General features: G+C 48.2%; 1 protein-coding gene across 2 annotated transcripts in view; it reads right to left on the reverse strand.

Annotated features, from left to right (window-relative positions):
* Nucleotides 1–2,207, reverse strand: part of PRMT8 (protein arginine methyltransferase 8) — a 100,791-nt gene extending 98,584 nt beyond the window's left edge. The window contains exon 1 of one of the 2 annotated variants that reach the window (XM_005307823.5): nucleotides 957–2,207. In XM_005307823.5, the coding sequence (XP_005307880.1) occupies nucleotides 957–1,031 (75 nt within the window). In that variant the 5' untranslated portion in view covers nucleotides 1,032–2,207. The remainder of the gene's footprint in view (nucleotides 1–956) is intronic. The other variant, XM_005307824.5, reaches the window with a different exon arrangement.
* Nucleotides 2,208–11,613: the final 9,406 nt, after the last annotated feature.

Genomic DNA, 11,613 nt, shown 5'->3' on the forward strand with positions numbered 1-11,613 from the left:
GGCATAGCCTATTAATAGAAGCCGAGAGTTTGGCTCTCGCTCGCGCTCGCACATGCAGGCAGCCGGGGGATTTGATTCTGTCTCTTCTTCCCCGGGAGCAAGAGCATAGCCACAACCCCTGGAAAACCTCAGCCAGGTCAAGGAGAGCTCAGTGAGTATCAAATGCTACTGACCCCATTACCGCTCAGATGCTTCTCCAGCGGAAACCAGTGCAAGGCTGGGGAAGGCAGCTAAAGGACATGGAGCTAATGCGAAAATATTCTCTCTCTCTCTCTCTCTCTCTCTCTCTGCAGCACCCTGGATAGCTCCTAGGGGAGCCTCACCAAGCCATGCGAAAGCCTCGCCCCTGCCCCGGCCAACTAGCCAGCTTGCACGCGGAGCCGGGGGCTCTGCTCCCCGCGGGCAGCCACGCTAGGAGCTCTCCCGGGTGCTGCAGAGATCTGGCTCCCTAACTCCCTGGCAGTTCAGCGAAGAGCTGCCTGGGATGCTGCAGAGCTCTGCCTCCTCCTCCTCCCCTCGGAGCTCGCGGAGCTATCCCGGGCGCTGCAGAAAGACAGCTGCCCTCCTCCCTTCCCCAGCCCCTGCACACCCGGCTGCCCAGCGCTTGCAGCAATGGAGTGCCCCGAGCGCCGGACTGAGAAGCGTTGCTACCTCCAGGAACGGCCAAGAGCCCAGCGCTTCATTTTACCCAGCCGCAAAGCACTTGAAGCCGCTTCAGATCAAAACCTGCTGCTTGAGGGCAGGGCAAAATTGAGGTGGAAAGTTCTTGACATGTAGGGATCGACGCACTGCTGGAGAGGAAACCAGCCAGAGTAGGGGCCATGCAAAAACGCAGCAGCAACAGTGGCGGGAGCAAGCAGACGGAGCGGGGAAAGTTTTGCACTTGCTGCTGCTAGCGGGGTGTGTGTCCGGGGATAGGGGTCCGGGGGGCAGGTCCCTGTGCCTCGCTTCCTTACCTCGGTGTTCTCAGTAGCATTCTCCGCCATTTTCCTCCTTAGGAGCAGGCAGCGGGAGGAGTGTTTCATTCCCATAAGAGCCAGCCAAGGGGTTGGGGCTTGGAGCTGGGTGCTTTTTTTTTTTTTTTTTTTTTTTAAGATCTCCAAAAACTGGCACAGACACAAAAAGGCAACAAATTAATTTGCTTTGTCCTTTCTGCTGCCTCCACTGGCACCAATTTTCCTTTGACACTTCCAAGTTCTTCTTCCCTTTCCCCCTCTTTTCCGCCTCCACCAAGCACTTGAGATGAGTTCGGAGGCAACCCCCTCTTCAGCTTACACTAAAGGCTGTCGGGCTGCGCGTCCTGCTCCCTCGGAGAAAGCAATCGGGCTAAAAAGCAAAGAAGCACCAACTAAACTGAACTTGGGCGTGCAGTGACCAGCGGGGCATCTTTGTGTCCTGTGGCTAATCTTCCAGAGGCAGAAGCAGCCAGAGACAGAGCAGCGGGGCCAGGAAACCATAGCCCCTTCCTTTCTTCTTTGGGCTCCTCTCTCTCGCTCTCTAAGTCTCCACTCCAGAAAACTTGCTTTTAAGGAAGGAGCCCACACTGCTCACGCTGGTAAAGCATTTGCTAGCTTCTTTCCGTGGCTATCTTCAAAAGGAAGCAGCATCCCCTTCCTGTTCTTGGGCTGGGCTCCTGTCCTACTCTGGGAGTTGATCTCATGTACCTTTCTTGGGAGGGACAACTATATCAGTCCCCCCCCCACACACACACACACACACAACTTTCTTCCTTCCTTCTCCCCCACCCCTTCGGATCAGCTCCACTTTTCTTTCCAAAGCCTCGCTGCCCTTGAGAAGAATTTTATGGGTCAGCCCATTAACTCCTTCTGCTCCGGCTTCTTTTCTCTTTGGTTTTTGGAGGAAGCCTCTTTCGCTCTGGTTTTGTGTGTGTGCCTCTTCCTCCCGGCTGCTGTTTCCTGACTTACATCTTCTAGCCTGAGCCTGACTCCCAAACCGACTCCGGGTGCAGAAAGATCGCTCTGGTAGGAGCACAGCTGCTCAGCAAAGCCAGAACAAGCGTTTTGTTTTTCAAGCCCTTCCCTATGTCCATCCTCCTCCGTGGGAACTGTCGTTAAGTGCCCCCTTCCCGCACGTTTCTCTGGTTCTCCTTCTCCCGGCACTTTTTAGATTCCTGTTGTCTTACAGCGGAGCTAGATTTGCCTGGCTCGTGTTGATGTGTCTAGGGGCGGGAGGGGGTGTATGTTACACACTGTATTCCTGGGTCTTCACTTTATTCCAGTTGAACTCCAACCCACTGTGATTGTGTTGATCTCGTTGGGGGAGTGGGGTGAGAAAATAAAGCTAGAGGGGTTTATTTCACGTTAAAGTACCTGATCAATTTCACCACCGTTCGTTGTCCTAAATCATTTCTACCCGTCAGGCCAACAGACGTCCAAAGAGGCTTAAACATTTCTTTGGATGCCTATTTTTAGTGCACACATTCATATCCCACCCACCCCTACTCCCCTGCTCTTTATCCTTCTCTGATTCTGATTTTTTTTTTTTTTTTTTTTTTTTTTTTGCGCAGCCTCTTTTATAATCTCCTGTAACAAAAGAGTTGCAAGAAGAGTTTATCCTTAGCTGACCTCTGCAATGCTGGCAACACATCAGAGGCCATGCGAGCAACAGGAGCCCATACGCGCATAGGAGGCAGGGATATTCCTGGGGCAGGTGTTAGTGAGTTATGGAGCCGACAGTCAGACTGGCTGTGCTGTCTTCTCTCCACAGGAATGGGGCTAAACGGGCAGGACACAGGAAACATGTAGAGGAAAGGGGTCGGAACATTTTTTATATGCTCACTTACACAGAGATGGAGCTACTCCCCCCTTAAGCGGAGATTTTAGCCATGTGATACATTTCAGGGACGTGATCAATGTATACATACAGACCAGGGAACCGGAGATGCTAGCCATGTGATACATTGCAAGGAGATGTGACACATAAACATATACCACATCGATAGCCAGGATGCTATGAGTTAAATTACAGAATAATGTATTAGACTCAGACCAGGTAGCTGGAGGTGATACCCTGTGAAAAACTGCAGAGCCATTTGATAAATCCATGTGTCTTACACCTTTGACTGCCCACTAACCCATCCCATATTATCCTAACATGCCAAACCTTTTAGTTTCAAACAGCTGCCATTTTTTTAAAATGATCATTTCAGAAAAATGTTTCCTTCTCCCAAATGTGGGATTCAACCCCTGCCCCAAGTCACACTGGTCTGTATGCAAGATTCAGTACTGTACCAATAAGAGGTTGAAACAACCGGGCAGAGCTAGAAATGGGGCACTCTCTTTTTCCGATGGTACACACAAAGAGAACTTGAAACTTCTCCAATGTCAGTTCTTAAAATTGAGACAATTTTTGCTTAGAAAAGTTCTTATAGATCATTTTAGAGGTTTTTCTGACTCTCCCAGAGCCTTGTATAGTTGAACTCAGAGTAATCAAATAACCCAATAAACGTTGCCAAATGTATTTTCTGTCACATACAGAATACCAGGTGGTATTAAGTTTTTATCAGCATGAATTTGGGATGACCTGCATAGCTCAATTGTGGCTTCCTTATTTATGAGTAATATGCCCAGCCATAAATTATGCTGCTAACCCCTTTAGACTATACCACACAGACCTTGTCTACACTGGCAAGTTTCTGCACAGTAAAGCAGCTTTCTGCATTGAAACTCCCGAGGTGTACACACTGCCAAGCCACTTAGTGCACAGAAACTGTGCAGTTGCAGCGTTGTAAAAAAACCACCACGATGAGAGGTGTACAGCTTTCTGCACCGGGGGTACAGCACCATGGTGCCAGTGTAGACACCCTGGTCAATTAAAGCACTGCAATTGCCTTCAGGAGGTGTCCCACAATGCCTGTTCTTGCCTCTCTGGTCACGGTTTGAACTCTACTGCCCTGCCCTTAGATGATCAACCGTCATCCCCACACAGTAAATTCCTTTGGAATTTTGAAAGTCCCCTTCCTGTTTGCTCAGTGATGCGTGCAATGGTCTCAGCGCATCTTTCCAGGTGGCCATGCCTGCTCCACACACCAGGTGATCTCCCACTTGGAGCAGTGCTGAGATGCTGGACCTCATCAGCATTTGGGGACAGGAGGCTGTCCAGTCCCAGCAGCACTCCAGCCATAGGAATTATGAAACCTATGGACAGATTTCACAATACATGACAGAAAGGGGCCATTACCGGGACACACTGCAGTGCAGGGTCAAAGTGAAGGAGCTGTGGAATGTCTACCACAAGGTGTGGGAGGCAAACTGCCGCTCCGGTGCTGCGCCCACGAGCTGCCGGTTCTACAAAGAGCTGGACGCGATACTCAGTGGCAACATCACCTCCACCACGAAGGCCACTGTGGATACTTCAGTGGATCGCATGCCAGTTGAGATTGGACCGAGCCAGGAGGAGGAAATCTTGGATGAGGATGTGGAGGGGGACCCAGAGGTCAGAGATGCATGCAGCCAGGAGCTCTTCTCTACCCTGGAGGAGGCTAGCCACTCACAGCTGTTGGATGTTGGTGAAGCACAAACAGGAGAGAAGGAGAAGATTTTGGGAGTCGCTGAAGCGAGATGTTGGGGGCAGGAGGGTTGCAGAAAGCAGGCTTGTGGCTATATGACTTTTCTGCGCCACTCTGCCATCACTGAGGGGGGAACCATTGCTGCACACAGGCGAGCCACATAAGGGCCAGGGTGGAAGCTGCAGTCTTGGAGAAGACCCTCCCTTGAATCCCCGCTCACCATCAGCAGCGAGACATCTTCCATAATGAACACAGCCTGTGGAAAATGTGAGGACAGGAATTATTATCAGGCCCCCCTACAGTACTGGCTCTCCCCAAGAGTCACGTGCCCAGTGTACAGTAGGGTCCTGAAACACTGATTTCCTCTGCCCCTGTGGCTACTCACCATTTTGGGGGTCTCATGGCTCATGTGTGCTTGCCTGGGGTCAGCCAGTTAGTGACAGGTGTGTGAATAGTGGCTGTGTTTTAAATCACTGAATCAGTGTTTTGTGTGTTGCAAACAATACTGCTTCTGTAAAATGTTGCGTTTTGGCTTCACAGAGATGGCCTTGGGAGCCCAGCCTCCCTCTTTGTTATCGCCGGCTGAACGGCTGCGCAGAATTAAAAAGGGGCCATGAAGAACTAAAGAGGACTTTCTGTGTGAGATTGTGATGCACTCTGTGGCCAAGAAACAGGCATTGAAGGAGTGGCGAGAGAGAGAGAGAAGAGGGACCAAAAGGAGAACGCAGCATGCCAAAATGAAACCATGGAGTGGCTCTTAAACGTTATGGAGCACCAAGTTGACACACTCTAGATGATACTAGCACTGCAAACCAACCAGCTCTGCACCCACCCTCCCCTGCAGCCGTTATCACAAAACTCTTTCCCATGTGCCCCCCAGACACCACCAACACACTCTTATCAACCTCCTGGCTCCAGTCTGTACCCGTGGCATTCTACTCCTCCCCCTGTCACAGTCCAGCACTGCGGACTCCCAGTACCCACTGCACTCAACACCCTCTGAAGTACCCACTGCACTGTACTCCAAAGGAAAAGGTTGAATATGATCCCTGGACATACACAAATCTTTAACCATCCCGGGACCCGACCTCCTCCTGGGACCTTACCTTCCCTCATCCCCCTCAGTGATGAGGTGTTTTTTTGTTTGTCTCTCTCCTCCAGTTGTTGTTTTTAATAAAAGAATTGTGTTGGTTTGAAAGAAATCTTCATTCTATTAATTTAAAGCAAACAGAGCCTTGCAAAGCAACAGACAATTATCTTAAACTTTCATATTGCATCATCTTGCATTGCATGGGGAGAGGGATAGCTCAGTGGTTTGAGCATTGGCCTGCTAAACCCAGGGTTGTGAGGTCAATCCTTGAGGAGGTCATTTAGGAGACTTGGGTAAAAATCTGTCTGGGGATTGGTCCTGCTTTGAGCAGGGGATTGGACTAGATGACCTCCTAAGGTCCCTTCCAACCCTGATATTCTATGATTCTATGATCTGCACCAATCACAATCACCTCCTAGCATTAAAAGCACTGTACTACTGAGCATAGCAACAAATATTAGTGGCTTTCAGCTTCAAATTGCTGCCTCAAGGCATCCCTGATCCTTATGGCCCTGCGCTGCGCTCCCTGGTCTCTGGCTGTTCAAATTCAGTCTCCAGGCACTGAGTGTTAGCAGTCCAGCCCTGTATGGTTTTATAAAAACTTGATAATAAGTCAATATAATGTAACTGAGATGGTTTTAGAGAAAATACGGTAATAAGTGAATGTAACGTAACTGAGATATGCTTCATGCAAAAGGTCTCTTGTAAGGTATCATTACAAAGCTTATAATCTACTGAGTATGATCATCTGATTTGTATAAATGTACCACTCTTGTATCCAAAACTAGAAATATAAAATGTAACTCTGAGGGCCTATTGTAATTGTGTAAACTGTGGACCATTAATGATGGTTTGGAATCTTGATGACTCCCATTGTCTGCAGATGGCTGTATTTACTTGTGAGTCTTCCTGTATATGTGTGTGCTGGCAAGTGAGTAATGAAGTCTTGCAGTGACATGTGATCATGTCACCTGAACTGGAATCCATCTTTAACCTGGGGCTTTTCCAGTGAGGTGGGGGTGGAAACCCAGAGAGACAAAGAGTTCCCGCCTTATGCAAAAGATATATAAAGGGGGGAAGGGAACAGAGAGAGAGAGAGGGGCCATCATGAAGAATCCCCTAGCTACCACCTGAGCTGCAACAAGAGCTGTACCAGGGGAAAGAATTGTGCCCAGGCCTGGAAGGTGTCCAGTCTGAGAAAAAACTTACTGAAGCATCTCTGAGGGTGAGATTATCTGTATTCAGTTTGATTAGGCATAGATTTGCGCATTTTATTTTATTTTGCTTGGTGACTTACTTTGTTCTGTCTGTTACTACTTTGAACCACTTAAATCCTACTGTCTGTATTTAATAAAATCGCTTTCTATTTAGTAATTCACTCAGAGTATGTATTAATACCTGGGGGAGCAAACAACTGTGCATATCTCTCTATCAGTGTTATAGAGGGCGAACAATTTATGAGTTTGCCCTGCATAAACTTTATGCAGGGTAAAACGGATTTATCTGGGTTTAAACCCCATTGGGAGTTGGGCATCTGAGTGCTAAAGACAAGCACACTACTGCAAGCTGCTTTCAGGTAAACTTGCAGCTTTGGAACAAGTAATTCAGACCCTGGATCTGTGTCTGGAGCCAAACAGGAGTGTCTGGCTCAGCAAGACAGGGTGCTGGAGTCCTGAGCTGGCAGGGAAAACAGAAGCAGGGGTAGTCTTTGCACATCTGGTGGCAGCTCCCAGGGGGGTTTCTGTGATCCAACCCGTCACACTGCACCAATCACAATCACCTCCTAGCATTAAAAGCACTGTACTACTGAGCATAGCAACAAATATTAGTGGCTTTCAGCTTCAAATTGCTGCCTCAAGGCATCCCTGATCCTTATGGCCCTGCGCTGCGCTCCCTGGTCTCTGGCTGTTCAAATTCAGTCTCCAGGCACTGAGTGTTAGCAGTCCAGCCCTGAGCGAAGCTTTCACCCTTCCCTTCACAAGTATTAAGGAGCGTACCACACGCAGCTATAAACATAGGAATATTGTCATCGGTCAGGTCCAGCATCCCATATAGGCAGTACCAGCGGGCCGTTAAATGGCCAAAAGCACATTCAACAGTCATTCTGCACTTGTTCAGCCTGTTGTTGAACTGCTCCTTGCTGTTGTCAAGGTGCCCCATGTATGGCTTCATAAGCCATGGCGTTAAGGGGTAGGTGGGGTCTCCCAGGATCACTATGACTTTCCCTACGGTGATCTTCTGTTCCAGGAAGAAAGTCCCTGCTTGCAGCTTCCTGAACAGGCCAGTGTTCCAAAAGATGCGTGCATCATGCACCTTTCCAGACCAGCCTGCGTTAATGTCCATGAAACGCCCACGGTGATCCATAGAGCTTCTGGAGAACCACAGAGAAATACCCCTTCTGATTAATGTACTCGGTGGCTAGGTGGTCTGGTGCCAGCATTGGAATATGCATGCCATCTATCGCCCCCTCCACATTTATGGAAGCCCATCTGTGCAAAGCCATGCACAATGTCACACATGTTGCCTAGAGTCACAGTCTTTCAGAACAGGATGCAATTAATGGACCTGCATACTTCTGTCAATATGAGTCCAACTGTTGACTTTCCCACTCCAAACTGGTTAGCGACTGATCGGTAGCAGTTTGGAGTAGCCGGCTTCCACAGTGCAATCGCCATGTGCTTCTCCAATGGCAGGGCAGCTCTAATTCTTATGTCCTTGCGCTGCAGGGCTGGGGCAAGCTCATCACACAGTCCCATGAATGGGGCTTTTTTCATCCGAAAGTTCTGCAGCCACTGCTTGTCATCCCAGATGTGCATGACGATGTGATCCCACCACTCTCTGCTTCTTTCCTGAGCCCAAAAGTGGCGTTCCACTGTGGTCAGCACCTCCATGAATGCCACAAGCAATCTCATGTCATGTTAGCTCTAGAGAGCAGCATACTGGTCAACAGTTTGGGATCCATTCCTGCAGACCAAAGAGGCAGAGCATGCAGTACACAAACCATTGAAAGATGGTGACAATGCAGACGGAAGCACGGGGACTGCTGGGATGTGAAGCAATGCCTCATGAGGCATTGAGACAGGACCCAGGATGCCCCACAACCCCGTCCACCTTCCCACAACTCTTCATGGCAGAAGAGGAAGAGATGCTCTGTGGGATAGCTGCTCAGAGTGCAACGCTCTGAATATCGCTGCAAGTGCCACAAGTGTGAACACGCTATTGCGCAGGCAGCTGACAGTATGAACACACAACAGCGGTTTCCCTTCAGCGCTCTCTGAGCGGCGCTATAACTGCCGGCGCTATAACTCTGCCAGCATAGACATACCCACCATTAGGTATTGTCTCTTATGCAGAGAATAAGGTCCAGATTTTCCATTTTTCAGCACCAGGAGTTAGGACAAGAGTTCCAGTATAGCGCATCTCCAGTATTTAGGCAGGTAAATAAGAGGTAGGTTTTCAAAAGTGCTCAGTATCCAGTAGTTTCCATTCGGATCGGTTTGCCCAGACTTTCAGAAGCGCTCAGCTCCCATTTAGGCAGTTAAATGAAGAGACAGATTTTCAAAAGTGCTCAACACCCAGCAGCTCCCATGAAAATCGTCGCTTAAGATACCTAAATGAGAGTTGTTGAGCTCCTACGAAGGCCTGACCTCTCACAAGAGCTTCCAACACGCCATTCCTTCCTCATAGTAGTATGTGACCTTATAGAGAGGGGGTCTAGGAAAATGTTTTGAAACCCCATGCTACTTGGGACCATCTACTTTATACCAAAGGCAAATGATTTGTTCTTCAGAAGTACATGTATTAGTCAAGGGAAAAAGTCATCCCTTGCAGGAGTGAATTATTCGTATGGGGGGGGGGGAGGGGCTCTGAATTCCAGCTGAGAAGCAGGGAAATGTCTCACATTTTGATACTGCAGCACTTTGGTAGCAAAGATACACTGCCCAATGCCTAGAATTAAATTCTGTCCTCAGATATGTACATGCAACTCCCATTGACATCAGAGAGCAAAATTGACTACAAGTGCTGAACTTGGGGCATATTCCTGGTACTTGTGCTTTGTTTCAGACATCAAGCAAGACACAAACAATACAAGTATATTAATTTATTTATAACACTCCAAGGAGATGGCCAAAACATTTTGATTTTAAATAAATAATGCATGTGAAGTCCAGAAAGCATAAAAAAGGGGGCAGAGAGAATACAAGAAATTTTTTACTTTTATTTCTCCAAGATGGTAGGTGCTGCGATTGCTGGAGCTCTGCTATTGGCTGAGTGTCACAGTGTGGATAGAGCACTGAGTTGGGACTCAGGAAACTTGGGTTCTAGTCTTGGCTTTGCCACTGGCCTGCTGAGGGACCTGTGGTAAGTCACATACCTCTCAGTGCCTTGGTTTCCCCATCAGTAAAATGTGGATAATGATAGTGACTTCCTTTGTAAAGTACTTTGAGACCTACTGATAAAAAGACTGTATAAGAACTATGCATTATTATTTATTCACATGACCCCATGAGGTAAGCCAAGGGAGTTGTAGACCATATATTACAACACTTTAAAAAAACAAAAGACTGACTGACTGGTGTTTTTAGTACCCGGGGGAAAGTAATGCTCCTTTGAACTGAAAATATGACTTCCCCTGAGCTCTGTACCTCAATGGCAGCTACTTTTCAGCCCAAGTATACACACACATCTGTATCCGTGAATGACACGGCTAGAGTACCTGGCTGCAGTGTTAATCTACAACTGGTGTAAAAACAGTTAGGATAATTGACATCCAGAATTACAAAAGCGGGTGTGGAGTGTTGTCACTACCACAAATTATTTCAAACCACTGATAGCAGCTTTTCCTGTAAAATTACTAATCTGGCAGAATTTGAAGCAGGTCTGCTGCTGTGAAGGTTCAAATGGAGCTGACATGGCCACAACCGGTGTGGGAGCACTTCCAATAGGATCACAACAGTGCTCCAGGCACCAAAGTCAAGTTCAACAATGGAAGCTTGGACAGGAGAGGAGAGGGTCTCACACAGAGAGGAAAGGAGAATGAGAGGAAGAACAGGAGACAGGAGGGGCAGGAGAAGAGTGGAGGAGACAGCAGGAAGGAAAGAGGGAGCTGTAGAAAAGGGGCAGGAGAAGGAAGCAGAGGGTGGCAGCAGGAGAATGGAAGTGAAGGGAAGACTGGAGGTTGGAGTGGGTACAACGGAAGAGTGGCCTCCCTCCTCCCCATTCCTTTTTTTCTACAAGTTTGAGAAGGATTTGACCAGGAAAGTTCCCCATCCTCAATATTTCTCATATTTGTGGGAGAAACAGGAGACAAAAGGATCAGGTTGGAAAAGGCCAATCCGTCTCCTACTTTTTCCCTTACAGCAGAAGAAAGCATTGGGCATTGGCACTCCCCTTTCACTTCTCCTCTTCATGTGTGGGGGTGAAGAACTGGGCTATGAGACGGCACATGCCTCCAGCTTTTTCTCTGCTTAAAGTGGGAGGGGGAACATGATCGGCATGTGAGACAACTCCCTTTTTAATGTGTGTGTTGAGTGGGCACAGGCTATGGAAGGCCATCCTCATTTCTCTCCATCAATGGAGAAAATGGGCCAAAGGCACCTAGCTGTGTCTTATGGGGAAGAGAGCACCATGGGGGCAGCATCCATGTAGGAATGGATGTCTCTGCATCATGTGCATATTGGAGTTCTGGATATACAGTGGAGGAGGACCCCGAACAGTTTAATGGTGAGTCTCTTATTCTGAGGGGGGAATTATATAGGGGTAGCACAAAGGTGACATTTAACTACAGGGGTAGTGAGTCATAGTCATCTTGCTGCCCATGGATGGAAGTGTGTTGGGCAAAGAAGAGAAGAACCTCCTCCCCAACCTTCTGATATCACCTAAAAGAGATATTAAGGGAGCCAGGATACCTCCTGTGGACCTTGTTTCTCTCCTCTGAGTGTTGGCCATTTTACTATATGGTGCCCTAAACTAGATGTGATTCTCAGATTCCCCA

The sequence above is a fragment of the Chrysemys picta genome, chromosome 1 (genome assembly GCF_011386835.1).
Source record: "Chrysemys picta bellii isolate R12L10 chromosome 1, ASM1138683v2, whole genome shotgun sequence".
Lineage (NCBI taxonomy): Eukaryota > Metazoa > Chordata > Testudines > Emydidae > Chrysemys > Chrysemys picta.